The 27,407-nt window shown below is 46.4% G+C and overlaps 1 protein-coding gene across 1 annotated transcript in view; it reads left to right on the top strand.

The window, feature by feature from the left end:
• The first annotated feature begins 13,125 nt into the window (after positions 1–13,125).
• The window catches only part of GLDN (gliomedin), a 35,636-nt gene continuing 21,354 nt past the window's right edge, over positions 13,126–27,407 (top strand). The window contains exons 1-2 of the mRNA XM_083475821.1: positions 13,126–13,662; positions 25,254–25,305. Coding sequence (XP_083331947.1) covers positions 13,315–13,662; positions 25,254–25,305 — 400 coding nt within the window. The 5' untranslated portion in view covers positions 13,126–13,314. The remainder of the gene's footprint in view (positions 13,663–25,253; positions 25,306–27,407) is intronic.

Here is a 27,407-nt window from a genome sequence, read left to right as displayed (position 1 = left end):
AAAGAGTTCAAAGACAGAGGGCATATAGCAGCAGCCGTAGAAGTGACAAATGAGGAAGTGGGAGAGACGGGGGTGGAGATTCACTCGGGACAACGCCATTATCTAAGAGGCTGGGTTCTATAGCCTCTTTCTGTAAAGACTAAAATAAAAAAGGATGGCAAGAAACTTTTCCATGTCTTTATACTTTCCTGGGCAGCCAGCTGGGAGCCACTGACAGCATCCTGACAATGGGATACAGCCCTATAGTGGGAATTGTAAACACAATGAGTAGGGAATAAATCCTGTTGAATGCTTTGGGACGTTTGTCTGGGAAAACATGCCTAGGAACGCACTCTGAATACACCTAATGACGCACCACATCTGGGTGTCCGAGAGGAGTTGCAGATTCTGCCAGAAGTTCTCCCCCACTACCCTCCTTCTCCCCAGTAGTATGTGACAGCTGACTCCTACTTGCCATTTTCAAGCCTGCCCAGAAGTGAATACTTCCATATATTAAAAGCACAGACAACTCTACCAGGATGCCAAAGGAGGGACAGATCACTCTTACTGGAACAGCATGAGAAAGAAAAGCAGCGAGTGCGTGTGATTCAGCCCTAAAACTTTGTGTCAGCTAACCTCCCACTCACCATCCCCTTCTGTATTCATCTGTATATTCAGATACATCAAAGAATATTCACCAGGAAATATCATCAATATTTTAACATCTTTATATTGCAAATATAGCAGAAATAAAAGAAATGCCAGCTCACATGAACATCCGAATAATCCATCAATCCTATTTTAAACAGATATATTAATATAGGCAGCCCATCTAGCCAAGCAGATGTCCAAGTGAAATGGAGAGTTATGAGATATACCTTTGGATGGAGAAGGGGCGGTAAGATCTTCAGACCACTGAGGGGCGGATGGATGATCTTTTATCCCAACTACCTTGAAGTACAAGTCTCCTGGCAACCACAAGGAATCGCAGGATCCACATTTGTTGACAGTCTGCTAACCTCCACATCACCTGACTATCATTTAAAAGCATGTGGACATGTGCAAATATAGAGAATTTTTCCAAAATAAAGTTATTACGAGCAGCAATTCCTGACCGCAAAGAAGAAACTCTTTTTCAAATGCCAAATACTGTCTCGATAGTTTCTCCATGAAGTGCTTCAGTCTAAACTGTTTCCAAGTCCAGCCCTACCATGAGAATACACTGAGCCACTGGGCACAGACAAAAGATTGGGACAGGTGGGAGAAAGCCAATTTGCCTATCCTTGCCTGTTGCTGTCTCTAACCATCTGAAGAAGAAGAAGAGAAGAAGAGTTTGGATTTGATATCCCGCTTTATCACTACCCTAAGGAGCCTCAAAGCAGCTAACAATCTCCTTTTCCCTTCCTCCCCCACAACAAACACTCTGTGAGGTGAGTGAGGCTGAGAGACTTCAGAGAAGTGTGACTAGCCCAAGGTCACCCAGCAGCTGCATGTGGAGGAGCGGGGACGCGAACCCAGTTCACCAGATTATGAGTCCACCACTCTTAACCAATACACCACACTGGCTCTCACATCTGGGAGAATTGGTGGCAGTGCTGGGTGAGGGCCTAGGCTCAGGCAACCCCAACTGCTGCGTCTGACACTCCCACACCCCAAATTTGATTTTTATTAGACAATTGTCTGGAGACAGTTGATGGACTACTGGTTGGTTGATTTATTTAAAATACAATAATTGTTACTGTCTAGATCTGAGTGCTTGCATTGTTCTTATGCATTTGCAGCAACATTAGTCCCAGCAAAGGAAGAATGGATACAAAAACTTATGGAATATGCAGAAATGGCGAAACTTACCGGAAGAATAAGAAATCCAGACAACAAACTTTTTATAAGGGACTTCCGGGTTGACGCGATCTGGAAATGGCGGATTTCCTCCGAGCTCCGGAGGGAATCGGCTCCACTGAGGATGGGTCTTTGCCGCGCCGGCGACGCGGGGACCCTTAAAAACCGCAGGCGCGGAAGCCTGCGGCCTGAAGACTCGGCGGGTGCCTTAAGCGCCCCCCCTGATTCGCAAAGAGCCTTTTTAAAGGCTGCGGAGGGGATACGGGGGTGGCGTGGCACTGAGAGTCGATCGCTACCTCGGTGGAGCGAAGCCGCGAGCCATAACCAGAGAGCGCCGACTTCCTTCCTTGAAAATCTGGACTGAAAGAACTACCCGTGAGTAAGACGGATTGGGACTTTAAAAATTTTTACCCTGAATTAGAGACGACCGGGGGGTGTGCTAAAAGGAAGTCCGCACCCCCCCCCTTGCAGACGATCTAAGCAACGACACAAGAGCTAAGCTGGAGAGCCTACCCTTGGCGGGGTGAGTGAAAAAAGACATTAACTTCCAAGATTTAATTAAAGGAAATTTTGGGCTGGAGAGCGGAGTTTTGGAAACCTTACTTTTGTTTTAAACAACCCCCCCTCCCGGGCTCGGGAACGTCCTGCTTTTCTGCCTGCGTAAGAGCTGCGGAGTTTGACAGCTGTCAAAGCTGCCAAACGGGCGGTTTGAAGTGAGAAATTGCCATTTAAGATCCCTCTGGACTAAGACGAGTTATAATTGAGACAAAACTGTTGGAAACAAAGCAACAATAATCAGTTAAAGGATTGTTGGTGAAAAGGCAAATAAGTAACCAGATTCCCCCTAGGGGGAATTCTGTGAAACTACAATGGATACAATGGCTGTGGAAGGAAAGTTACTAGTGGAAATCGAAAGGATGTTTCAACTGGTGGGAATCTTACAAGAGCAGAGCTTGGCCATGAATAAACAACTTGAGACTATGACCTTGGGAACAGGCAACTCTGCTCTTTGTATTGAGGACCTTAATGAGAAAGAATCCACAGCTGATTGGGAAACAATATCTACAGAGCTGGAAGAGACTAAACAACAAGAAAAAGAAGAAGTAATCCTGGGAAGCAACAACCAAAAGTTGACATCTGCGGAATACAAGCAAGGAGACGCTGGGAACATATCTACCACAAGTCTGCGAAAGACACAGAAGAAGAAGGAGGAGGTCCCAAGACAAAATGGAATACAGGAATTTAAAATAAAGAAATATGATTGGGGCCTCCGTTTGGACTTAGACTTTGAAGGGATAGACTTTGTGGAAATTCTTCAGCAGTCACTTTGGAATCTTCTTGTGGGAAGAGGATACACTTTGATGGTGAAAGAACTTTTCCCAGACTTGACGACTGACATAAAGGACTACCAACAGGAAAGGCGAAGAGGGACTGAAAGAGATTTGAAAGCCTCAGACGTGAGGAACCCAGGCTGAGAATCTCGAATTTGGATTTTTATTGGGAAGGGACAAAAACCGGGGATGGGAGGGAGGGAAGAAGAGACTCTTATAAACTCTTAAGACTTCTAGGTTTGGTTAAGATGACTCTTAATTAAGATAAAATGAAAATCGATGGAAGAGAGCTTAAGTCCAACTTATGAAAATCAATTTTTATTATAAAAAAGGTAATAAGATGAATAAGATTGTTAAGAGGAGAAACACCAACTTGCTGATATAATCTTGAAACTGGGATGCACGAGGGGAGGTGGGGGGAAGTCAAGGAACAAGGTTATGAAATGGGGATTTGCTGATTTTATACATGTCTTTGTCTTCTGTCTTCTTTGTGTATGTTTTGTCTTTATAAAAGCAGAAAACCAAATAAAAATTTTATAAAAACAAAACAAAACAAAAAAACAAACTTTTTATAAGAGAATGGAAATGGCTTATTGAATATTTATAGATAAATTGTAAACAGATAAGAACAATGGCAGGATTATTGTAATCACCTGCAGTTTTATAAGAGTATATTTTTAAAGCAGATGAATAAATGAGCAAATTAAGTTAATTTGGATATGCGGAAGAAATTAAAAATAAATTTAAGGAACCACAGAAAGAAGGGGAAGAAAGTCAAGTTTTGAAATGTTAAAATGATTGTAAAATTAGTGAAATGTAGAAACCTGAAAAGCATAAATAAAATTTTTAAAAAAGCATTTGCAGCAACATATCGCGCTGTGGATTAAACCACAGAGCCTAGGGCTTGCCAATAAGAAGGTCGGCGGTTCAAATCCCCGCGACGGGGTGAGCTCCCGTTGCTCAGTCCCTGCTCCTGTCAACCTAGCAGTTTGAAAGCACGTCAAAGTGCAAGTAGATAAATAGGTACCGCTCCAGCGGGAAGGTAAACGGCATTTCCGTGTGTTGCTCTGGTTCGCCAGAAAGCGGCTTAGTCATGCTGGCCACATGACCCGGAAGCTGTCTGAGGACAAACGCCGGCTCCCTCGGCCTATAGAGCGAGATGAGCGTGCAACCCCAGAGTCGGTCACGACTGGACCTAATGGTCAGGGGTCCCTTTACCTTTACCTATCTCATAACACCAGTACTTTGGCCACCTCATGAGAAGAGAAGACTCCCTGGGAAAGACCCTGATGATGGGAAAGATGGAGGACACAAGAAGGGGACGACAGAGGACGAGATGGTTGGACAGTGTTCTCGAAGCTACCAGCATGAGTTTGACCAAACTGCGGGAGGCAGTGGAAGACAGGAGTGCCTGGCGTGCTCTGGTCCATGGGGTCACGAAGAGTCGGACATGACTAAACGACTAAACAACAACAACAACAACAACATCTCATAACACCATTTTATAATGTTATATATTTCATCCCAGGGCTGCTATCCCCATTGATACACCCATCCCTAAATTCTGATGTTCTGGTCTTATGATGTGTTCAGAAGGGCTGCAGGTCCGGCTACAACCTACGAGTCATGCAGTATGCAAATAGTTAGTAGGTCACAGCCAGGATGAAGTAATGAGATACTAGTGGATGTAGCAACCTCGTATCAATTGCCTTCATTCAGGTTTTTTTGACCAATCACTTTGATCTGTTGCTTTGGGTCATGAATGAGCTGTTATAACCACCCTCTTTTGGTTCCATTTGATTCATTCATTTGAATCGTGTTCTTTGGTTTAGTTTGATTTGGTTTGATTGCTCCCTCTGGACCGCTTTTCCTGTCTGATTCATCTTCCCCTTTGCAAACAAATGTTTGATTGTACGAAGGAATCCCGGGGAAGTTTCTGGGAAAAGTGTCTCTTCGCTGCCAGTGAGTTGATCTTGTTTTTTAACCATCTCCTCATCATGTCCACATTCTTGGTGTTTTCCCGGCATTTGTGTTGCTGAATAACTATTCTACTTAGTGCTGAAGACAGATGCAAAGAATTGCTGGCTTTTATTTTTCCAAAATAAAAAAGGATTGGGGAACAGCCGCTGTTTTTTCTTTTATTTGCCTTGGCGGGTGTTGATATGACCTGAAATCTGTTTTGTACCAAGCATGATCTAACCCAGGGGTCTGCAACCTTTAAGACAAAAAGAGCCACTTGGACCCGTTTCCAAAGGAAAAAAAAACTGGGAGCCGTAAAACTCGTCATTATAAAAATAACTTTTTTGTCACTTTTTTAAATTATTTCTTTGTTTGACCCCTCAGAATTACTCCTCCTCATAGAAATAAACGTTAAATTAACAAGTTACCTTTTTGTGTGTGTGTGTTCTTCACTCCCCTTCAAAACAGTGACCAGCGTACACGCCCCCTTTCAATGCAGTGACCAGCGTACATGCTCCTTACAATGTAGCGGGCGGGCGGGAAGGTGACGTTGGGACGGTGCGTGACTAATGCACGCACCACCCCCATGCGACGTCACAGCCAGTACAGCGCCCGCCACAGTGGGGAGTGTCGGGGCGCACAATGCGCCTCCTCCCCTCGCTAGTATCTGCCCCGGAGCCACGGTAAAGGTGTAAAAGAGCCACATGCGTCTCCAGAGCCGCGGGTTGCAGACCCCTGATCTAACCTATCGGTAATTAACAGAGGAGTCCTAACTATAGGAAGCCAACAGATCTTTCAACACCTTCAGTGAAGCCACCGTAAGTGACCACTATCTCAAGCTTCATTCAGAAATGGGACTACTTTCAGTTGATCTGGCCCAAGCCAGGCAGAGGGAAAGCAAACATTTATATTAAACTCTGTATTATTGTCTTACTCTGCCCATTTTGCTAGGGCAAGTTCCACTGACATGCTAGGTCACGCAACCAAACTGAAAGGGGTTTGGAATAGGTTACGCCTGCCCTGCCCTGCCCTACCCCTACCCCTACCACAGGTCCAGAATACCTACTTTTCTGGACTTACCCTGGCCTCAGCCCAGCTGGATTTGGCCAATCTGGGATGAGGGACTTAATAATACAGTCATACCTCAGGTCGAAGTTGCTTCAGGTTGAGCACTTTTGGGTTGCGCTCTGCGGTGACCCAGAAGTAACGGAACACGTTACTTCTGGGTTTCGCTGCTCGTGCATGCACAGATGTCACGCGTATGTGCGGAAGCGACGAATTGCAACCTGCGCACGTGCACAGTCACAGGTTGTGTCCGCTTCAGGATGCGAATGGGGCTCCAGAACGCATCCCGTTCACATCCTGAGGTACCACTGTAATTAATAATAATAATTGTATTATTTATACCTCACCCATCTGGCTGGGCTGCCCCAGCCACTCTTGGCGGCTTCCAACACATAAAAGCACAATAGAACATCAAACATCATCATCATTAGAATTTATATACTGCCCAATACCTGTGGGTCTCAGGATGCTTCACAGAATAAAATAAGCATATAAAACTGCAAAATACCTAATAAAAATAAAAACAACAACCCAATATGCCCTCCCCCCAAAAAACACATTTTAAAAAGGGCATAGGATGTAAATCAGATCAACCAAAGGCCTGATTAAAAAGGAACTTGTTTGCCTGGTGCTTCAAGGTGTATAATGCAGGCACCAGGCGGACTTCCCGGGGGAGAACATTCCACAGACAGGGAGCCACTGCAGAGAAAGTCCCGCTCTTATGTTGCCACCCTCCAGACCTCTCGAGGAGGAGGCACACGAAGAAAGGTCTCAGAAGATGATCTCAGGGTCCGGGTAGGTTCCTATGGAAACGAATGGAAACATTAAAAACTTCCTGATACAGGACTGCCTTCAGATGTCTTCTAAAAGTTGTATTGTTATTTATCTCTTTGACAGCTGGCAGGAGGGTATTCCACAGGATGGACACCACTGCTGAGAAGGCCCTCTGCCCGGTTCCCTGTAACTTCATTTACTCTGGCATAGCTCCTACTGAGCTGGGATGGGAGACTTGGCCGGGCCCAGGCTTAGCCAGAGATCTGCCTACTCGAGTCAGGCTCTTGGGTTTGGATTGTGCTGCTAGCCTGCCTATACAAGTGGCCCTTGCCGTTTTATTTAGTGCTTCTCTTGATGGAGCAGCAGCCAGGACCGGCCCATCCATGAGGCAAGGTGAAGTGACTGCTTCAGGTGGCAGAATCCACAGGGGCAGCAAATGCCTTGGGCTGGCCCTGGCAGTAGCTATTTAGCCTTAACTAAATGAAACCTCCAGCTTAGAAGTCCTGGTGCCTTTGGATGCCAGATGCTGAGAAGCACCACCAGCAGAAAGTTGTTGGGAAATAATTTATAATGAATTGAAAAAAATGTTTAAATATATCTGTAATGGGTTTGAGTTACTCGTGCGTAAATTGTCCCCGTTAGGGGGCTTAATTGCCTTGCTTAAACCGTCCTGACTGCACAGCCCATCTCAGCGTGGCTGCCTCAGTCGCTAGCAGAATCTGTCTCTGGGTGTTTCTTAAACCTTTTCCAGCATAAAAGCTGTTTGACTCCCAGTCGTCTCCGCCTCTCACTGCGCGGGAGTCTTCTGCGCAGGGAGGGCGTGGGTAGTGGAGGACCAGTGCTCTCCTCACTGATGTCCAGGGAAGAATCCCGGAGCTCTCCCTCCACTTCCCCCATTTGCCCTCCTTGATCCCTGGTGTTACGCCGATCTCCTTCCTCCTCTACCAAGCTGCGTCTCCCCCTGGTACTGGTACCTTCTACTGCAGAATCGGGGAGCCTCTCCCTCGCCTTTCGCTCTGATGTCAGTTCCCTGACAATATCTTTCCCCAAGAAAAACCTAGAGTCCTTTTTTGTTGTGGATAATTCAGATGGAAATTCCCAGGTGTCAAAAAGATGTTTTTTATTTTATTTTATTTTTAAAAGGGTTATTTATGTATGCCACTACAGTGGCCCGTGTTTTGTTAGCCCAAAAATAGAAAACGAGCCAGGTCCCAAGCAAAGAAGGTTGGCAACTTAAACTGGTGGAATATGTGCAGGTTGTGGGTCTAATGTATAGAATAAGAGAAGAAGAAGAACATTTGTTTAAAGAAGATTGGGAAATATTTATTGAATATAAGGGGGGAAATTGTGTACACTTGAAAACGTTGACAGCATTAAGATAAATTCAACAGTAATAATGAAAGTAATAATGGAATACTGAATGGTTTAGTTTATATAAAATATGCAGGGATGTATGCTATGTAAAATGAACCATGGAAAGAGAAGAAGGGAAGTCATTGAAATTTCAAGGTTGTATAAATGAATATATTCTAAATTGCAAAACAGAAAATTTAATAAAAATTATATTTTTTTAAAAAAAGGAAAGAAAAAAAAGAAAGCTGTTGCCTTTATGGTTCTGCTTTCAGACTTCACTTAAGGCGTCCAGTTGGCCACTGCAGGAAGTACGATGCTGAACTAGATGGACCTAGTTGCAGTTGATCCCTATAGATGTCAGCCTTTGCCAACCAGGTGCCCTCTAGATGGTTTGGGTCACAACTCCCATCAGCCCTGGCCAGAAGGACACTAGGCTGAGATAAGTCCTCACACCTCAGTGCTTAAGCAAACCACAAGCTGCTTGTGTTTGTGTTTATCAGGATGTGTGAGAACCGCCCATTAGGTGTTCCTGTTTTCTGTGGGTCCCGGGGATTGTTCCAGCATTTGACATACGACTTGGGAGTCTCAAGAAGCAAAGTGTTTTTAAAGCACTGCTGCGATTTTAACAAAGGGTACCTGGAGGTATGATACGTGGAATGCATGGCACACAAATGAATACGTGCACAACCTGATACTTAGCAAAAGAAACAGCTGGAGCAAAACAGAGAAGAAAAGGAGCTTAAGAGAGCTTAGAGCAGGCGTGTGGAACTGGATCTGGCTGGAAGGCTCTCTACAAGCCAGCTTTGACTGGTGGGTGGGAAGCACCCACCGGTCAATCACCTGGTGTCATGATGATATCAGGTGATGACTTCAAAGGTGCTAGGTCTCAGCACCCATCAGTGGCGAGAGCAGCTTCATTGTTCTCACTAGGGACCTGCCAAGGTTTTACCTACCCCTCACCCAACAACTCATATGGCATCAGATGTTGGGCTGGTGGGCATGGCTTCAGGGAAATGGCATCCTGGGCCTCATTAGCCCTGCCTGTTAGAGGTTCCCCACTGCTGGCTTAAAGCAGGGGTGCCAACCTAAATAAAAGATGGAGGGACCAGGTAATCCCCACCTGGCATAATCAATCACAAGACGTGCCACACACAGCCCATTTGAATAGCAATGCCCATCAACTTTGGGGTGGCCCAGCCCCCTCAAATATTTCATTGGAGGGGCAAAGGGATTGTGGCCCCCAGGAGTTGGCTCCTATGGCTTAGAGCAGTGATGGCCAAACTTGGCCCTCCAGCTGTTTTGGGACTACAATTACCATCATCCCTGACCACTGGTCCTGCTAGCTAGGGATGATGGGAGTTGTAGTCCCCAAACAGCTGGAGGGCCAGGTTTGGCCATCACTGGCTTAGAGGAACCACCAGGGTATGTCTTGATGCCTGCTGACGCTGTTCTCAAAGTGCCAGGAGATACAGAGGCGGAACCTGCTTCCTTCCTGCCTTGTGAAAGCAAAGTGATTTCAATAAATGTAATAATAAATAAAGTGCTTTTGCTGTGTCTAGCACCCATGGGTTGGGAGGAGTGTTTTTAGTTCATTCCCTTGTGTGGAACGTCTGGGGGCTGCGTGCCAATAATGATGCACAGTAGGCTATATCCCAGCCTTGCAAAAACAAGAGGGTTCGGTATGTACAACCCCACCTTCATCTTGGCCAGCAAGAGGCATGGCCACGGTTGAGGGACACCTTCCAGGCAAGCAAATGTGCTCAAGGAAGGCATGGAGCAGGGCCACAGAGGGGCACAGTTTGGGGAGTGGGAAAGGCCCTGGGAGTGTATTGAGGGCCAGACAAGGAGGTCTGGAGGAACATATTTGGCCCCTGAGCCTGAGGTTCCCCACCAGTTTCTACAAAACGTAGTTTGAAGACAATGGAGCAAGAACAGGTCAAGCCATGGCCACCCCTGAATGCCAGACTCTGGAAATGGATGAAGAAAGCATCTTGAAGAAAAGGAAACTTATACAAAGCCATAGCTGGTGTCTTAGAATGTCTGTGCATAAAGGGTTCTATAGCAATACTCCATTCTTATTATACTTCTAGTAAATAATGAAACAAGAACAACACATCTGAGAGAAGCCCAGATCTCCCACAAGGTTGCACAGATGGGGAACTGAGCGCTAATATTCCCCCCCTGCTATGCTCCAAATGGTGGTTCAGAGTGATGATGATTCCTTTAATCTATCAATTTGTTTTGTAATGGATAATAAAAGATGGGGGGGGGGGGGAAATAATGAACAACCACACTTTTTTGATTCAAATGCATAACTCTATTTAAGGCACACTCATGAACTGCTGTGATCTTAGTTGGCCTCTATGTGGATTTATTGTTTTTTATCATAGCTATGCTCTCTCTTTCTATGTATATGTGTGTATTAGTTTAGTAAACTGTCTTACGCATTCTTTGGTGGTGATCTGTTGTGCAAACTAGATACATTCTAGCCGATCCTGCCATAATTCCCCCAAAATTCATGTATAGATGAAGGTCACAACTGCACTAAACATAAGCTGTTTCCTAGTTCTGCTGGATCTCTCGGTATCCTTTGATACCATCAACCATGACATCCTTCAGGACCATCTAGAGGGGCTGGGAGCATTGTTATACAGTGGTTCCGCTCCTTCCTCCTGGGCCATGTCCAGAAAGTGGTGGTGGGGGATGAGTGTTCGGACCCCTGGGCTCTCACTTGTGGGGTGCCCCAGGGTTCCATCCTCTTCCCCATGCTTTTTAACATCTATATGAAACTGCTGGGAGAGATCATCAGGGGGTTTGGGCTGGGTGTTCATCAGTATGTGGATGATACCCAGCTCTACCCTTCTTTTAAATCAGAACCAGTGAAGGTGGTGAAGGTCTAGTGTGAGTGTCTGGAAGTGTTTGGAGGATGGATGGCAGCTAACAGATTGAGGTTGAATCCTGACGAGACCGAAGTACTGTTTTGGGGGACAGGCGGCAGGATGTCAAGGAAATTAACCCATCAGATGTCAAGGAAATTAACATTTACCTGACTTTTAGAAAACATCTAAAGGCAGCCCTGTTTAGGGAAGTTTTTAATGTTTGATTCTATTTTTAATATTCTGTTGGGAGCTGCCCAGAGTGGCTGGGGAAGCCCAGCCAGATAAGCAGGATATAAATAAATTATTATTATTATTATTATTATTATTATTATTATTATTATTATTACTACAGCACTGTTATACCACTGCAGTCATCACTTCTCCCAAAGAATCTTGGGAACTGTAGTTTGTTAAGAGTAGTTGTTTTAGGGGAGCCCCCTAGTCCCCCCCACAGAGCTATAATTCTCAATTTCTCTTCCCTGGGAATTCTGGGAATTGTAATTCTGTGAGGAGAATTTGGGGGCTCGCCTGCTGCTTTTGTTACATATCTTCAGGTGCCAAGCAAATACCTTCCTCTTCATCCAGGCCTTTGGTTAATTAACCAATCTATGGTCTTTTCAACTGTGTGTTGGGGGCAGAGTATTTTGCGGGCTTGTTACTACATTATGTATTTCTGTGCTTTTCTGTTGTGAACCACCCTGTGACCCTTGGGTGAAGTGCAGCATGGAAATTCAATAAATAACTTCAGATGGACAGCACAGCCTTCGGAACAGCAGAAGCTGCCTTTGGTCTAGTTGGATGACTCGTCCGTCCAGTGCAGTGCTGTTTGTGCTGTCTGTCACAGGCTCTCCACCTTGGTCAGACCATACCTGGAGTCCTATGTCCAGTTCCGGGCACCACAATTTAAGAAGGATATTGATAAGCTGGAACATGTGCAAAGGAGGGCGACCAAGATGATCAAGGATCTGGAAAACAAGTCTTATGGGGAACGGCTGAGGGAATTGGTTATATTTAGCTTAGGAAAGAAGAGACTGAGAGGCGATATGACAGTCGTCTTTGATCAGCGATGGAGCAAGCTTGTTTTCCCCTGCTTTGGAGGATAGGACCTGTACCAATGAGTTGCACTTGCTGATCAGAAGGTTGGTGGTTCAAATCCCCGCGATGGAGCGAGCTCTGTCACGGTGTTCCGTTGCACCAGAAGTGGTTTAGTCCTGCTGGCCACATGACCCAGAAAGCTGTCTGTGGACAAACGCTGGCTCCCTCGGCCTGAAAGGGAGATGAGCACCATAACCCCACAGTCACCTTTGACTGGACTTAACCGTCCAGGGGTCCTTTACCTTTTACCTTTACCAATGGATTCAAGTTACAGTGGTACCTCAGGTTACATACGCTTCAGGTTACATACGCTTCAGGTTACAGACTCCACTAACCCAGAAATAGTACCTTGGGTTAAGAACTTTGCTTCAGGATGAGAACAGAAATAGTGTTCCGGCGGCGCGACGGCAGCAGGAGGCCCCATTAGCTAAAGTGGTGATTCAGGTTAAGAACAGTTTCAGGTTAAGAACGGACCTCCGGAACGAATTAAGTACTTAACCCGAGGTACCACTGTACAAGAAAAGAGATTCCAACTAAATATCAGGAAGAATTTTGTGATGGTAAGAGCTGCTTGACAGGGGAACAGACTTCTTTGGTAGTTAGTGGACTCTTCTTCTCTGGAGGTTTGCAAGCAGAGTTTGGATGGCTGTCTGTCATGTAGAATCGAGTTGAGGTTTTTGCATTGCAGGGGTTTGTACTAGACAACCCTCGGGGTCCCTTCCAAACTCTATAGGGTTTCCTAAAGACCCCAGTCTGGAGCAGTCAGGGCTCGATCCATCTGCCCGCAGAACACGTGTTTTGCGCGGAGCCTTCGCCCTCGCGGGCTCGCCCTGCGCTCGCCTGCTGGGTTGGCCCGTGTCCCGGCCAGCCTCTCTCCGTCCCTCCCAGCGCCGGGGCGCGCGCCACTCGCAGCCCTTCCGCCCCCGACGGTGCGAGCCAGCCGCCCACGGGGCATAAGCGCCTCCCCGTCGCGGCCGAGCCCCCTGCCACCCCCGGCCGAGTTGTCCCAGCGAGGAGCGCCTGGTCCGTCGGGCGTCGCGATGCAGGGCCAGGCAGCGGGCAGCCGGGCGCTGTGCTGCGCGCTGGCTGCCGTCGGGTTGCTGTCGGCGCTCAGCGCCGCGGGCACCGTCTTCTTGCTGGGACAGTGGCGGGAGCTGAGCGCCGCACTGCAGGCGACCCAGGAGGAGGTGGCGCAGCTGCGACAGCCCCAGGTTCCGCCGAGCGCGCTGCGGCACCTCCGCGACGGCGGCGCCCCGTCGGACGGCGGCCTCGCCCAAGCGTCGGGCGGCCGCGACAAGAGGAGTCAGCGGAGGCGCGCCCTCGCCAAGAGCCACATCCGCGCCGAGGACGAGGACATGCTCATGATGATGACCTACTCCATGGTGCCGGTAGGGGGCGCTCTGGCCTGTCGAGGGGTCGGAGGGGTCGGGGTCGAGACTGGGTTTCTCCCTAGAGATCCAGAGAGAAATCTGCGCTTGGAAAGCTCCAGTTTTCTGCCCCCAAGGTCAGGCTTGCTACCCACAAGTCCGCACTGGCAGAGCTCCTGTGCTGCAGCCAGCGGAAATCCAACAGGTGCAGCTTGCGCTATGGAGAGGGGCAGAAAATCAGTCCCCCCGGTTGGACCCTTTTAGGGTAAAGGGGTATTGGGAAGTGATCCACAATGAACTGGAAAAAAACCAGAGTCCTTTTTGTTGGGGATAATTCAGACTGAAATTCCCAGGTGTCAAAAAAGCTAATTGATGTCTGCTGCTGCTGTGGTCTATGTTTCATTAGCCCAAAAATGGAAAACGAGCAAGGTCCCAACTAAAGAAGAATGGAATATGCACAACTCGCAGACTTAACATATAGAATAAGAGAAAATAATTGTATACAGCTGAAAACGCTGGCAGCATTAAGATAAATTCAACAGTTTAAACCAAGTTTTGATGGGTGCAATAATGGGATACTGAATGACATAGTTATTGTAAAATATGCAGGGATTTACGATATGTAAAATGAACCATGGAAAGAGAAGAAGGGAAGTCACTGATATCTGAAGGATGTAAAATGAGTATTTTAAATGGTAAAACAGAAAACGCATAAAAATGAAGGAAGGAAGTTCCTCCTGTTGGATTTCAGCCACTCTTCGCGGCACCGGAGCGAGGCCAGCAGATAAAGATGGCAAGGGGGAATGAAGGCCCTGATATTTGGTGAAGGTGGGGGGCCTGAAATATCCAGGGTTAGCATCACCCCCTGTGTCAAAGGCTCCTGTGTGCTTGACAGCTACAGCTTTCCCTGTCTCTGCATGACCACGCTTCAGAAAGGCACCACCTGTTGAATTTTGCGATCTGAAGCCTGTTAGAGGATTTCTTCCATTCACATGCCTGTGCTCAGGTTGGATCTAAGCAACCTGGGTATGTGCAGGATACCAGCCAAAGAGTGTATATTTAAGTGCCTTAATAATAACTGTTGAATTGTGTGCAGCCATAAGCAGGGTATCATTTTTCAAAAAACAAAAACTCTATTGATTTAATTAGCCAGAAATTCCCAGGTTCAGTCCCTGGCATCTCCAGGTAGGATAATGTACTCATGTTGAGTTGGAAGGGACCCAAAGGTCATCTAGCCCAACCCCTGGAATGCAGGACGGAGAAAGACTTCTATTCTGAAACCGCAAAGAGTCACTGCCAGTCAGTGTAGACACAAGCTAAATGGTCCGATTCAGTAGAATGCAACTTCCCATGTTCCTCTTTTTGTTGTGCTGTGCAAGACCTCCAAGTGTGCTACACAGCAGGGGCTGGAGGAGAGGGCTAGGGAAGGGGGCAGGCTGCAGATGCTGCAATTCCCTCTCCCTAGGTTTAAATGGGTAGAGTCAATCTCCAGGTTGTGATTTTGGTGGCACTTTGGTATTTTGGACAGCTTGTTCTGCACTGCCAAGGTAAGCCAAAACATCAGCTGAACAGCAGTACTTAAAACATCAACACCTCTTAATTTCTCTGTAAGGTGGCACTGTGGTCCAAATCACTGAGCCTCTTGTGCTTGCCAATTAGAAGGTCGGCGGTTTTAATCCCCATGATGGAGTGAGCTCTCGTTGCTCTGTCCCAGCTCCTGCCAACCTAGCAGTTTGAAAGCACACCAGTGGAAGTAGATAAATAGGTACCACTTCGGCGGGAAGGTAAACAGCATTTCCGGGTGCTTTGATTTCCATCATGATGTTCCGTTGCACCAGAAGTGGTTTAGTCCTGCTGGCCACATGACCCAGAAAGCTGTCTGTGAACAAACACTGGCTCCCTTGGCCTGAAAGCGAGATGAGTGCCACAACCCTACAGTCACCTTTAACTGGACTTAACCGCCCAGGGGTCCTTTACCTTTACCTTTTTACTTAAAATGGAAACACCTCTTAATTTTTCTTTACATCCCTGTAGCTTTGAGCACCTCCAAACCCTCTGATTTGTTGGAGGAATCAACAGCCTTAGCAAACTATCCGAAAACCCACACTCTGCCTTTATACCACTCTCATCCATACTTTTGCTTGACCTGTATTTCGATTATATTGTGTACCGATTGATTCCTCTGGGTCCAAGAACTTTTCTGGTTCTTCTGCAGCCGTGTCTTGCAAAGCTCCAATCTTATCTGCTGAATTTGATCTTATCAGTTGTGCAGAAAATCCAAAGAGAGATTTTGCTTTACCAAGCTTCGATCCGGTGGGTTAGATTGGATTTTCATGAGGCACAGCTGCATAACCACGAGAAAAGCCCCTTCTGTATTGCAGGGGGTCGGAACAGTTTTGTGATTCTATGATAACTTTTGTGCACACTCAGGGAGATGGCTTGACAGTGATAGAATTTATGATCCGTTGGATGTTTCCCCCATAAAATACTTTATCTGTAGCATTGACAGTTGCTGTGTGATATTTTGTATCCTAAGACAGAACCACAAGGTATGCAAATGCTATCTAATCCTAAACTGCATTGCAGTAAAAACAAAAACAGAACTTTCTTCCAGGATATACAACAGTTGTCTGAGCGATTATATAGTCACAACGTGTCTACAGCTGACATTCAGTTTAGAGAGTTGTCAACTGGCCCAGGCTTCTGTGCCTTTAATGATCTGCAACACTTTAAAGCTTGCCATAACAACATAGGAAGACAGTTTGGAAACTTCAGCTAGTGCAGAATTCAGCAGCCAAGTTGCTCACCGGAGCAAGTTGGTTTGAGCATATTACACCGATCCTGGTCCGACTGCACTGGCTACCAATTAGTGTCTGGTCCCAATTCAAAGTGCTGGTTTTGACCTATAAAGCCTTAAATGGCTCAGGACTGCAATACCTCAAGGACCACCTCTTTCCACATGAACCTACACAGACCCTGAGATCATCTTCTCAGGCCCTCCTTCATGAGCCTCCTCTCCGAGGGGTCCAGAGGGTGGCAACACAAGAACAGGGCCTTCTCTGCAGTGGCTCCCCATCTGTGGAATGCTCTCCCCAGGGAAGTTCACCTGGTGCCTTCATTATACACCTTTTTAACCAGGCCTTTGGTTAACATCCTATGCCCTTTTAAAATGTGGCTCTTTTGGGGGTGGGGTGGGGGCTGTGTTATTGTGTTATTGTAGTTATTTTGATTTTATATATTGTGATCTTTTCTGTGAACCGCCCTGAGACCTCCGGGTATAGGGCAGTGTATAAATTCAATAAATAATAAAATAATAATAATAGGAGGAGCTTGGCTGCAGAGTCAGGCCAAAGCCGCATCTAGTCCAGTATTCTGCTTTCACAGTGGCCAACCAGATCACTATGGGAAGCTTGCAAGCGAGACCCAAGCAGAACAGCACACTTTCAATAATAATAATAATAATAATAATGTTAATAATAATAATTTATTTATATCCCACCCTCCCCAGCCAAAGCCTGGCTCAGAGCAGCTAACAACAGTAAAAATAGCACAATTTACATAAAATCACAGTCAATTAATTGAAATACATTCTAAAATCAGTTCAGAATCAAATTAATGGCAACCACTGGGCTAGAGTTCTATGAGGATGACAGAAGGAGAGAGGAGGTCAGGCTGTGCCCTGGCCAAAGGCCTGGTGGAACAGCTCTGCCTTGCAGGCCCTGTGGAAAGATGTCAAGTCCCACAGGGCCCTAGTCTCTTGTGACAGAGAGTTCCACCAGATCAGGGCCATGGCCGAAAAAGCCCTGGCTGTGGTTGAGGCCAGCCTAACCTTCCTGTGGCCCAGGATCCCCAAGATGTTTTTATTTGAAGACTGTAAGGTCCTCCGTGGGACACACCAGGAGAGGCGGTCCTGTAGGTACAAGGGTCCTAGGCCGTATAGGGCGTTAAAGGTCAAAACCAGCACCTTAAACCTGATCCTGTACTCCACCGGGAGCCAGTGCAGCTGGCATAGCACTGGCGGAATGTGATCCTGCAGCGAGGACCCCGTAAGGAGTCTCACCACGGCATTCTGCACCCACTGGAGTTTCTGGGTCAGTCTCAAGGGCAGCCCCACATAGAGTAAGGCTGGTATTCAGAGGCATAATGTCTCTATGGAGGTAGAAAACAGCCATCAGGGCTAGTGGCCATTGATAGTCTTGCTACTGTCCAAGGAGCATCATCACATTCCAATTGCTGCAGACTAAATGATGGTTAAAGGTGCAGGTGCCAGGTCTGGGTGTAAACTGGTGACTCTTTCTGTATTTAATTGCCAATATTTGACAAAAAAAAGTTCTCAGGGTGATTTAAAGTGAAATGCAAAATGAAATCTGAACCCAGAATAAAACTGGCAGCGAAGAATGACATCTGTACCAGCAGATCTTTAAAAATGCAAGAAAGGAAAGGGGGGGAGGAATACAATTGAGTGGCAATTTTATCCATTCATTAATTTTAAAGGTGGGTATAAATAGGATGGAAGAACTTCTATTGCACATGTCTTACTTGTGGAGCTTCTGTCCAGACTCAGGTATCAAGTACCATGGAGCCAGGTGCTTGCATTAGGTGTTCTGAAATCTAAGTCTTCGCACAATATGTATTTTGAATTTTTTTTGTTCCTCCATCATGCCAACCACTACAAGGCATGCTTGCTTTCCATGCTTGCTGCTTCCTCTTGTCTCCTTACCCTGTGAGTGCCAGAGAAGCCTGCATAAATTACCCACGGCTGTGTGGCTCCATAAGATCTCACCTGTTCAGACCCTTTCATTAGATCATTCCTATTACATAGCCAGAAAGCTAGGGACCATCATTTGCATTTTAAAGGACTGCTAAAGGGCTGCAGCTCAGTGGTTAGAGCATCTCCTTTGCATGCAGAAAGTCCTAGGTTCTATTGCTGGCAGGTCCAGGGAGTCTGGAAGACAGCCTGGAGAGCCACTGTCAGTCAGTGCAGACAACAATGAGCTAGTCTGGTTCCATGTAAGGCAGTTTCCTCATGCACATTTCTTGGGATACTTGTGAAGGCTGTCAGATGAGCCAGTGTTTCACTGCTTTTGCTTCATCTTCCTCCCCCAAGAGAGAGAGAACAGATCAAGCTCTCAAAATTGCAAAGCTAACGTCATCTGTTCTGCAGATGTTCTTGCAAAAGGTAAGAAATGGAAAAGATGGGGGAAAACAAACAGAAGACGATTTGGTTTTTGTTATGTACTGAGTTGAATAGGATCCAAAAGGCAGCAGTCTGATTGGCCCCAGAACAATAGGATCCGGAATGCAGCAGTCTGATTGGTCCACAGGAGCCACCCAATCCAGCTCCCGGTGGAAGTGAATCCGCAGCCTGATTGGCCTACAGGTGACTCCCGGAATTAGCCAATCACGTGGGGCCCATTGTGTAAACAATGTATATAAAGCAGAAATTCTGGGGGAACTTCCATTCCTCCTCACCACTATGAGCTGAATAAAGAGCATGAAATCCACTCTCGACTCCGAGTATATTTGAGTTTTAGTTGCTCTCTAGCTCTCTAGTGCAAGTAGATAAATAGGTACCACTCCGGCAGGAAGGTAAACAGCGTTTCCGTGTGCTGCTCTGGTTCGCCAGAAGCGGCTTAGTCATGCTGGCCACATGACCTGGAAGCTGTACGCCGGCTCCCTCAGCCAATAAAGCGAGATGAGCGCCGCAACCCCAGAGTCGGCCACGGCTGGACCTAATGGTCAGGGGTCCGTTTACCTTTACCTTAGCTGGCCGTCAGTGTTCCCCTGAAGCTGTTTCCCAGTGTTGTTCTACTTTGTGTAGATCCTGGGAGTGGGTGGGAAATCTCAGTTAGTTTGTGTCTACACATATTAAGTTGCTGGAGTGGCTTCGCAATCAAACCATCTTCCCAGGGAACTCTGGGAGTTGTAGGAGTGTGTGTGTGTGTCCTGACAACCCTTGGCCTCCTGAACGAACTACAGCTCCCATAATTCTTTGTGGGAAGCCATGGCTGTTTAAAAGTGCCGTTATAGTGTTTTACATGTATGCTGTAGGTGTGGGCTGAGTGTAGGGGGTCTATTGCAGGCCTCTATCCTGTCCTATACTCCCCTCCCGTCTCATACTCTGGTTTTTCTTCAGATCATATAAATCTTCTGCTTTTTTGCTATATCCCACTGTCTTTTGCTTGGCAACAGTGGTGTGGAAATTCTATGAGTAAAAGAAAGAGACTTTCATCCTTTTTGCTGGGTGCATTCCTATGTCTTCAGTAGCTCCCGATCTAGAGACAAGTATTGCAACAACGAAAAATCAGTGGCCATTTTTCCATCCCTCGATTCATTCTTTTGTGTCAAAACAAATTGCAGGACAAATTCCTCCTCCTCCACCCCCACCCCCAACCCTCCCGCTCTCTCTTAATAGACTCTCGCTATGATTATGCCAGTTGACAAAGTGTTTTCGTTGAAGAAGCTCTGCAAAGAGTGAGCAATCAGTCGCCCGACTTTGTGAACAAAAGCGTGGAAATGAAAGCAAAATAAGCAAAAAGGAGATGGCAAGGAATCTGGAACGCAGTCATGATATTCTGGCATGGCTATAGATTGGACGACGGTGCAAAACAAAGAAGCCCAAATCTGTAGTAAATGACTCATTCTCAGTTCGGTGAAAAGCGCCGCGTGGAATGTGAGAGGAGCACTTTGATGCGCGTCCAAAATTCCTTGCTCATCAACCCTATTTGTATTATGTCGCTGAGCAGAGTTTTGCTCGTGTTCCAGATAGGGCTTGCTAATAATCTCACATTCTTTTCTCAAGACCGCCCAAAGGCAGAGGCTCAAACTGTTTCCCAAAGGCAAACATGGGTCGTGTGTCTAGATGCAGAAGAGAACCGGATCCTGCAGTACCTTTTAAATTGGGGTGGGGTAAGCCTGTGGATCCTGAGATGTTGCTGGACTACACTTCCCATCATCAGCGGCCATTGGCCATGCTGGCTGGGGCTGATGGGAGTTGGAGTCTAACATCTTCCTGGATAGCTCAGCAGGTTAGAGCATGGTGTTGATAATGCCAAGGTTGCAGGTTCGATCCCCATATGGGACAGCTGCCCATTGCTGCATTGCTGGGTGTTGGGCAGGATGAGCCTCAGGGTCTCTGTGCAATTCTATGAATCATCTGGAAGGCCACAGGTGCCCCATCCTTGTTTTCAGTGGGATTATGTTATTGTTATGCAGGATGTTAAGTTGTGGGTGAACATATCAGACGACACAGCAATTCTTCCAGAACAGAACTGGCCTGAAGGCTTCAGCCAACCTGCTTATATAGTAGTGCCTCGCAAGACGAAATTAATCCATTCCGCGAGTCTCTTCGTCTTGCAGTTTTTTCGTCTTGCGAAGCAACCCTATTAGCGGTTTAGCGGATTAGTGCTATTAGCGGCTTAGCGGCTATTAAAGGCTTAGCGGATTAGCGGCTAAAAGGCTATTAGCGGCTTAGCGGCTTAGAAAAAGGGGGGGGAGCGAAAAAAAATCGGAACACTCGCAAGACATTTTCGTCTTGCAAAGCAAGCCCATAGGGAAAATCGTCTTGCGAAGCAGCTCAAAAACAGAAAACCCTTTCGTCTAGCGGGTTTTCCGTCTTGCGAGGCATTCGTCTTGCGGGGCACCACTGTATAGAGCTCAAATACAAAGCAACAGTAACACTTTCTGTAACTATCCGATCACTTTCACTTTGTTATTTGCATATGTGGACCAGAGTGAAAACTATCTACAGTATCCCCCTGCTGGCCCAGGGTGAGAACTTCAGTACATAACACAGGATAAACTCCTAGGTGATATGAACAGTTTGGAAATGCCTGCCTATTGATCCTTCTCTGGGCTGTTTTAGGCACCTGCTAAAACCTTTCTTGTTTAAACAAGCCTACATAGACATTGTGGGACGTGGGTGGCGCTGTGGTCTAAACCACTGAGCCTAGGGCTTGCCGATGAGAAGGCTGGCGATTCGAATCCCTGTGACGGGATGAGCTCCCATTGCTCTGTCCCAGCTCCTGTCAACCTAGCAGTTCGAAAGCACGCCAGTACAAGTAGATAAATTGTGGCGGGAAGGTAAATAGCATTTCCATTCACTCTGGCACTCATTATGGTCTACCAGTAGCGATGCTAGCCACATGACCCGGAAAGCTGTCTGTGGACAAATGCCAGCTCCCTTGGCCTGAAAGCGAGATGAGCGCCACAACCCCATAGTTTCCTTTGACTGGACTTAACCGTCCAGGGGTCCTTTATGTTTTACCTTTTACAGACATGTATATTTGCCATATATTTTAATTTGTAAGTTGTTTAACAATAATAACAATAATAATAATAGTAATAGTAATAATAACAATAATAATAACAATAACAACAACAATGATAATAACAATAATAATAACAATAACGATGATGTATGACGTGTACCCAGCTAAAGCTTTCTCAGAATAAACCTGTTCATTCATTTTAATGGATGTACTTAGGGCAGGAGAACAACCACAAAACTAGGATGGCATCAGTGGTAGCAGGGGGAGAAAAGAGGATGTGGAAATGATAGTGTTATAAATCCTGCTTCTATGCACATAGCTCAGTGGGAGAGCATCTGCTTTGCATGCAGAAGGACCGAAGTTCAATTCCTGGCATTTCCAAGTAAGGCTGGGAATGCTGCCCATCGTCTGAAATCCTGGAGAGACACTTCCCACCAATGTGGACAGTACTGAACCTGATGGGCTCATGGTCTGTTTTGGTAGAAGGCAGCTTCCCAGGGTTCCCTACTTCAAACTCCCAGGTACCCAACATTGGCCATGCTGGCTTGGACTGATGGGAGTTGGAGTCCAACAGCACCCACAGGACGTTGTGTTGGCTTCCCCAGTTGAAGATTTCATACCCTCCAACATTTCTCTGATGAAAATAGGGACGTCCTATTCCATCATCATCACCATCATCATCATCATTCATCATGAATATTATTATTATTATTTTATTTATACCCCATGCATCTGACTAGGTTGCCCCAGCCACTCTAACGTATATAAAAATATTATAAAACATTAAACATTAAAAAACTTCCCTATAATGGGCTGCCTTCAGATGTCTTCTAAACGTTATATAGTTACTTATCTCCTTGGCTCAGGGGTTGCATAACTCCATACCCTCCAACATTTCTCCAAAGAAAATAGGGATGTCCTAAGGAGAAGTGGAGGGACGCGGGTGGTGCTGTGGGTTAAACCACAGAGCCTAGGACTTGCCAGTCAGAAGGTCAGTGGTTCGAATCCCCACGATGGGGTGAGCTCCTGTTGCTCGGTCCCTGCTCCTGCCAACCTAGCAGTTCGAAAGCACGTCCAAGTGCAAATAGATAAATAGGTACTGCTCCAGCGGGAAGGTAAACGGTGTTTCCGTGCGCTGCTCTGGTTCACCAGAAGCAGCTTAGTCATGCTGGCCACATGACCTGGAAGCTGTATGCCGGCTTCCTTGGTCAATAAAGCAAGATGAGCGCCGCAACCCCAGAGTCAGCCACGACTGGACCTAATGGTCAGGGGTCCCTTTACCTTTAAGGAGAAGCGGGAAATTCCGGGGTCAAATAAGAAACAGGGACAGCTTCTGTAAATCCGGGACTGTCCCTGGAAAACAGGGGCACTTGGAGGATCTGAGATTTGCAGCAGCAAAGGAGTGGGGTTAGGATGGAGGGCACACACTGCTCCCAGCCACAATATCACAAGTCATAACATTGGAGAGTTGCTGGGAGTTCACTCTGGTGCTTATATTTTGAATGAGAGAGAGCATGGTACCCAATTCCTCTGATGCCTGATTAAAAAACATAGAGCCCCACCCCATGGCCTTAGCAGTTAAGGCCAATGTGTTCTTTCAAAAATGAGCTTAGTTTGCATTTTGACGCTTGTCCTAACATTGCCCTCCTTTGGAACACTACATTCCCTGGTTTGTCAGCAATGATGTCTGTACAAAAAGTAACCAGCATTCATCCCTTTAAATTATTTCCTTGGTGCGGTGGGCCACTACACCCCACCACCCCCATCCCAAGCTCTCTTCTGTCCTCCTTCCAGCTTATCAGAGTTCAAATACATTGGGAGTACAGCCTGGGAGGGGGTTCCAAGGGCCACATAGGAAGGATTGGAGGGCCACGATTTGCCTGCAGTCCTGAGGTTTATCACCACTGCTGTAGGAAAGAAGTCATGAATTAATAGTTAATAAAAGATCACAGATCCACTTCAAATTGGAAACTGGATTTTTGTTCCTGTTAGGCTTTCAAACAGAGGCTGGTTTGCTACCCAAGAGGGATGCTGTATCAGTGGATCACAGGCAGGGGTTGGGCTAGAGAGCCTTTGAGATCCCTTCCAGCTGTATGCTTACTATATACAGGGCTGCCTCGCAAGACGAAAAGAATCCGTTCTGTGATTCTCTTCGTCTAGCGGTTTTTTCGTCTTGCGAAGCAAGCCCATTGAAGGATTAGCGGATTAGCGCTATTAGCGCTAATAGCGGCTTTTAGCGGCTTTTAGCGGCTTATCTGCTGATCAGATCAGCTGATAAGCGGCTTAGCGGCTTAGAAAAAGGGGGGAAAGGAAAAAAACCCAGCAGGAACTTGCAGGACATTGTCGTCTTGCAAAGCAAGCCCATAGGAAATTCGTTTTGCGAAGCACCTCCAAAATGGAAAACTCATTCGTCTAGCGAGTTTTCCGTCTTGCGAGGCATTCGTATTGCAGGGCACCACTGTAATTGCAAGCGGAGAGGGAGCTCAACTGGGTACTTGTACACTCAGAAATGTTTGGTCTGACACACTTGGGAAGCAAATCTTTAAGACTGTATTTTGGGCCTCAAGTTATAAAGGGCACCTTGCCTTTGGTGGCCCTCTCACACTTGCTGGGCGTCAATATGAGTTGCAGATCTAGACTTGTCTCCTGATTGGCAGGTTTACCTTGAACAGTGACTCGAGCAGAGACACAACAGGGATCTTCCAGCAAGGATGTAGAATTGCTCTGTATCTCTTCATTTGGTGTGATTGGATTACTGTAACACTTAAGACACAGAGATGCAGCAGAACCATTCCTGCAGCAGCAGAGGCTGGTTGGAAGGTGGCAAAGTTGGGCTTTTTGACATGCAGAGACACAATGGGAAGATCATGCTTAGTCTATGCCTTGGGAGTGGTTGAGTGACCATTCATTCCTGATGCAGAAGGATGCTGAATTCTCCAGCTCCCTGCCCCAAGAAATAATGATCGGAAGAACTCAGAGTATTTAAGCATGCAGAGATGCAGCGGGCAACCTCTTAGGAACATAAGATGAGTTTTGCTGGATCATGCCTGTCTAACCTCTGGATTCCTACGCGAACAAGCTAAGCATGTAGACATTCAGATTGCCTCTCACCCTGGAAATGTCATAAATCCATTTTGACCAACAGCAACCGATAGAGCTGGGCTCCATGGATTTGTGCTTTGGAGCTGAGAGCAGCCTTTCTGCGTTTAATTGATTTATTTATCTCGAGTCGTGGCACACTCTGTTTTAATGCATTATTCTGATGTGCTAGAATGGTATGGAAGCTGTCTAAATGTTGCATTCTGCACCCTGCCATAAAGATACCGTGTTTTGTGATTTCAGGTCCGGGTGATGATCGAGATCTGCAACAGCACAAAGGGAGTGTGCTTGACAGGTATGCTGGAGAATTTGTGATCGGGCAAACTGGGGACCTTTTTCTGTCTGTGCCTATTTTATTGCTGCTACACCAGTGGGAGAAATTTGCCACCAGTATCACTACCCAAAGCTGCTCTAAACCAGGGTCTTCTAGGAGCATGTCTAAGTGTGGAAATACAGCTGATTTTATCTATCTATCTATCTATCTATCTATCTATCTATCTATCTATCATCTATCTGATGGCTTTTATATGGTTAGAGGGAGAGGAACTGTTCCTGCTCCACTTCTGAATGCCTTGTTGCAGCCTGCTTGCATTGGCATGCTCTAGCACAGGGGTCAGCAAACTTTTTCAGCAGGGAGCCGGTCCACTGTTCCTCAGACCTTGGGGGGGGGGCTGGACTATATTTTGGGGGGGGAATGAATGAATTCCTATGCTCCACAAATAACCCAGAGATGCATTTTAAATAAAAACACACATTCTACTCATGTAAAAACACCAGGCAGGCCCCACAAATAACCCAGAGATGCATTTTAAATAAAAGGGCACATTCTACTCATGTAAAATTAACCTGATTCTGGGACCGTCCATGGGCCGGATTTAGAAGGCGATTGGGCCAGATCCAGGCCCCGGGCCTTAGTTTGCCTACCCATGCTCCAACCCAGCTTTCTGCAACCTGTTCTTACTGGACTGCAAAACCCATCATCCCCGACCATTGGCTATGCTGGCTGAGGCTTATGGGAATTAGAGTCCGAAACACCTTGAAGCCAGCAATTGGGGGAAAGGAGCTGCTAACTTAAGCGAGTTTGCAATATTTCAGGTTGGTCCTGATAAAGAAATGGCACTACTGGTACTTTTGGATTGCTTTCTTAATGGCAACACGGCTAATGGAAACCTTTGGCTTCCATTGGCTTTGGCTTCCATGTTCTTCATTTATCCTTGGTCTCCCAATAGTCAGGGGTAATGGGAGCTGCAATCCAGTGTAAAGAGCCACAGGTTCCCTATCCCTGGTCTAAATGGAACTTGCTGGCTATAAATGTCCAGCACAGTCCATCGGCATTTTTGGCCTAGGACCTCAGGGATAAACAATGACTTGACGTCTGTTTTTCTAGATCAGGTGTGGGGAACCGTTGTCCTTCCAGATGTTGCTGAACCAGCATGGTGAATAGCCAGGGATGATGGCAGCATCTGGAAGGTCCAATTTCTCATACCTGGACTAGATACAATGGGGACGAGTCGCTGCTACGTAATTCTACACATCTTGCATGCAAAGGCTGATGAATTTCCACAAGGACTTAAAAAAACAAGAACCCACAAACTGATTTGGAGATGTGGAGAATTGAATTTAAGATTGGATGAAATGAGAAACGGTTAGAAACAGAAATTGATCAGTTTGCCCATTGCTAGTTTCAGGTTCCCAAGAGTCAAGCAGGGACGAGGAAGCCTTAAAGCAGGATCTTCGCCACCATTTAATTCAGCTCCGTTTTTTTGTTTTGGCACAGCCTTCAGATCCCATGCACCCTTTTCATGTGCGCTACAAACCGAGATGCTGAGAGCTTCTTGGGAGGCACCAAAAATACAAAGGTGTAAAGGAGTGGATTATGTTGGCTGGCAGGAGTGAAAAAGCGAGTGCGCCACAATCCTCTACAATGAGACTACCCTGAGGAATGCATGCTTTGTCAAAAGAGCAATTGGCTGAAATTTAAGCGGGTGCTGGGCTTGGAACAGAGAAGGAAGTTTGTTTGTTTGTTTTGAAAGATTAGCCATCAGTGAACTGAACTGGGTGGTGGTAGAGGGAAGGATTATGTTTCTGTATTTTTCAAAGTATTATGTTGTGCGTATTGTGAGCAGTTTCCCACATAAATACAGCAGCAACCAATGCTTCCTTCCTGAGTAGGCAGGGCAAACATTTTTCGAAAGGTTAATCCGACATTTTCGTTTAACCTTTGAGCACATTTATTTATTTAGAGCATTTGCACCCTGTTCTTCAGGCTGCCAACCTCCCATCTTCATAGCTGTCAACTTTTCCCTTTTCTTGTGAGGAATCCTATTCGGAATAAGGGAATTTCCCTTAAAAAACGGGGAAACGTTGACAGCTATGCCCATCTTATGTTCAGCCGAT

Source organism: Podarcis liolepis, assembly GCF_965112155.1.
Source record: "Podarcis liolepis genome assembly, chromosome: 14".
Taxonomy (NCBI): Eukaryota; Metazoa; Chordata; class Lepidosauria; order Squamata; family Lacertidae; genus Podarcis; species Podarcis liolepis.
This window is presented reverse-complemented; position numbering and strand designations above follow the sequence as displayed.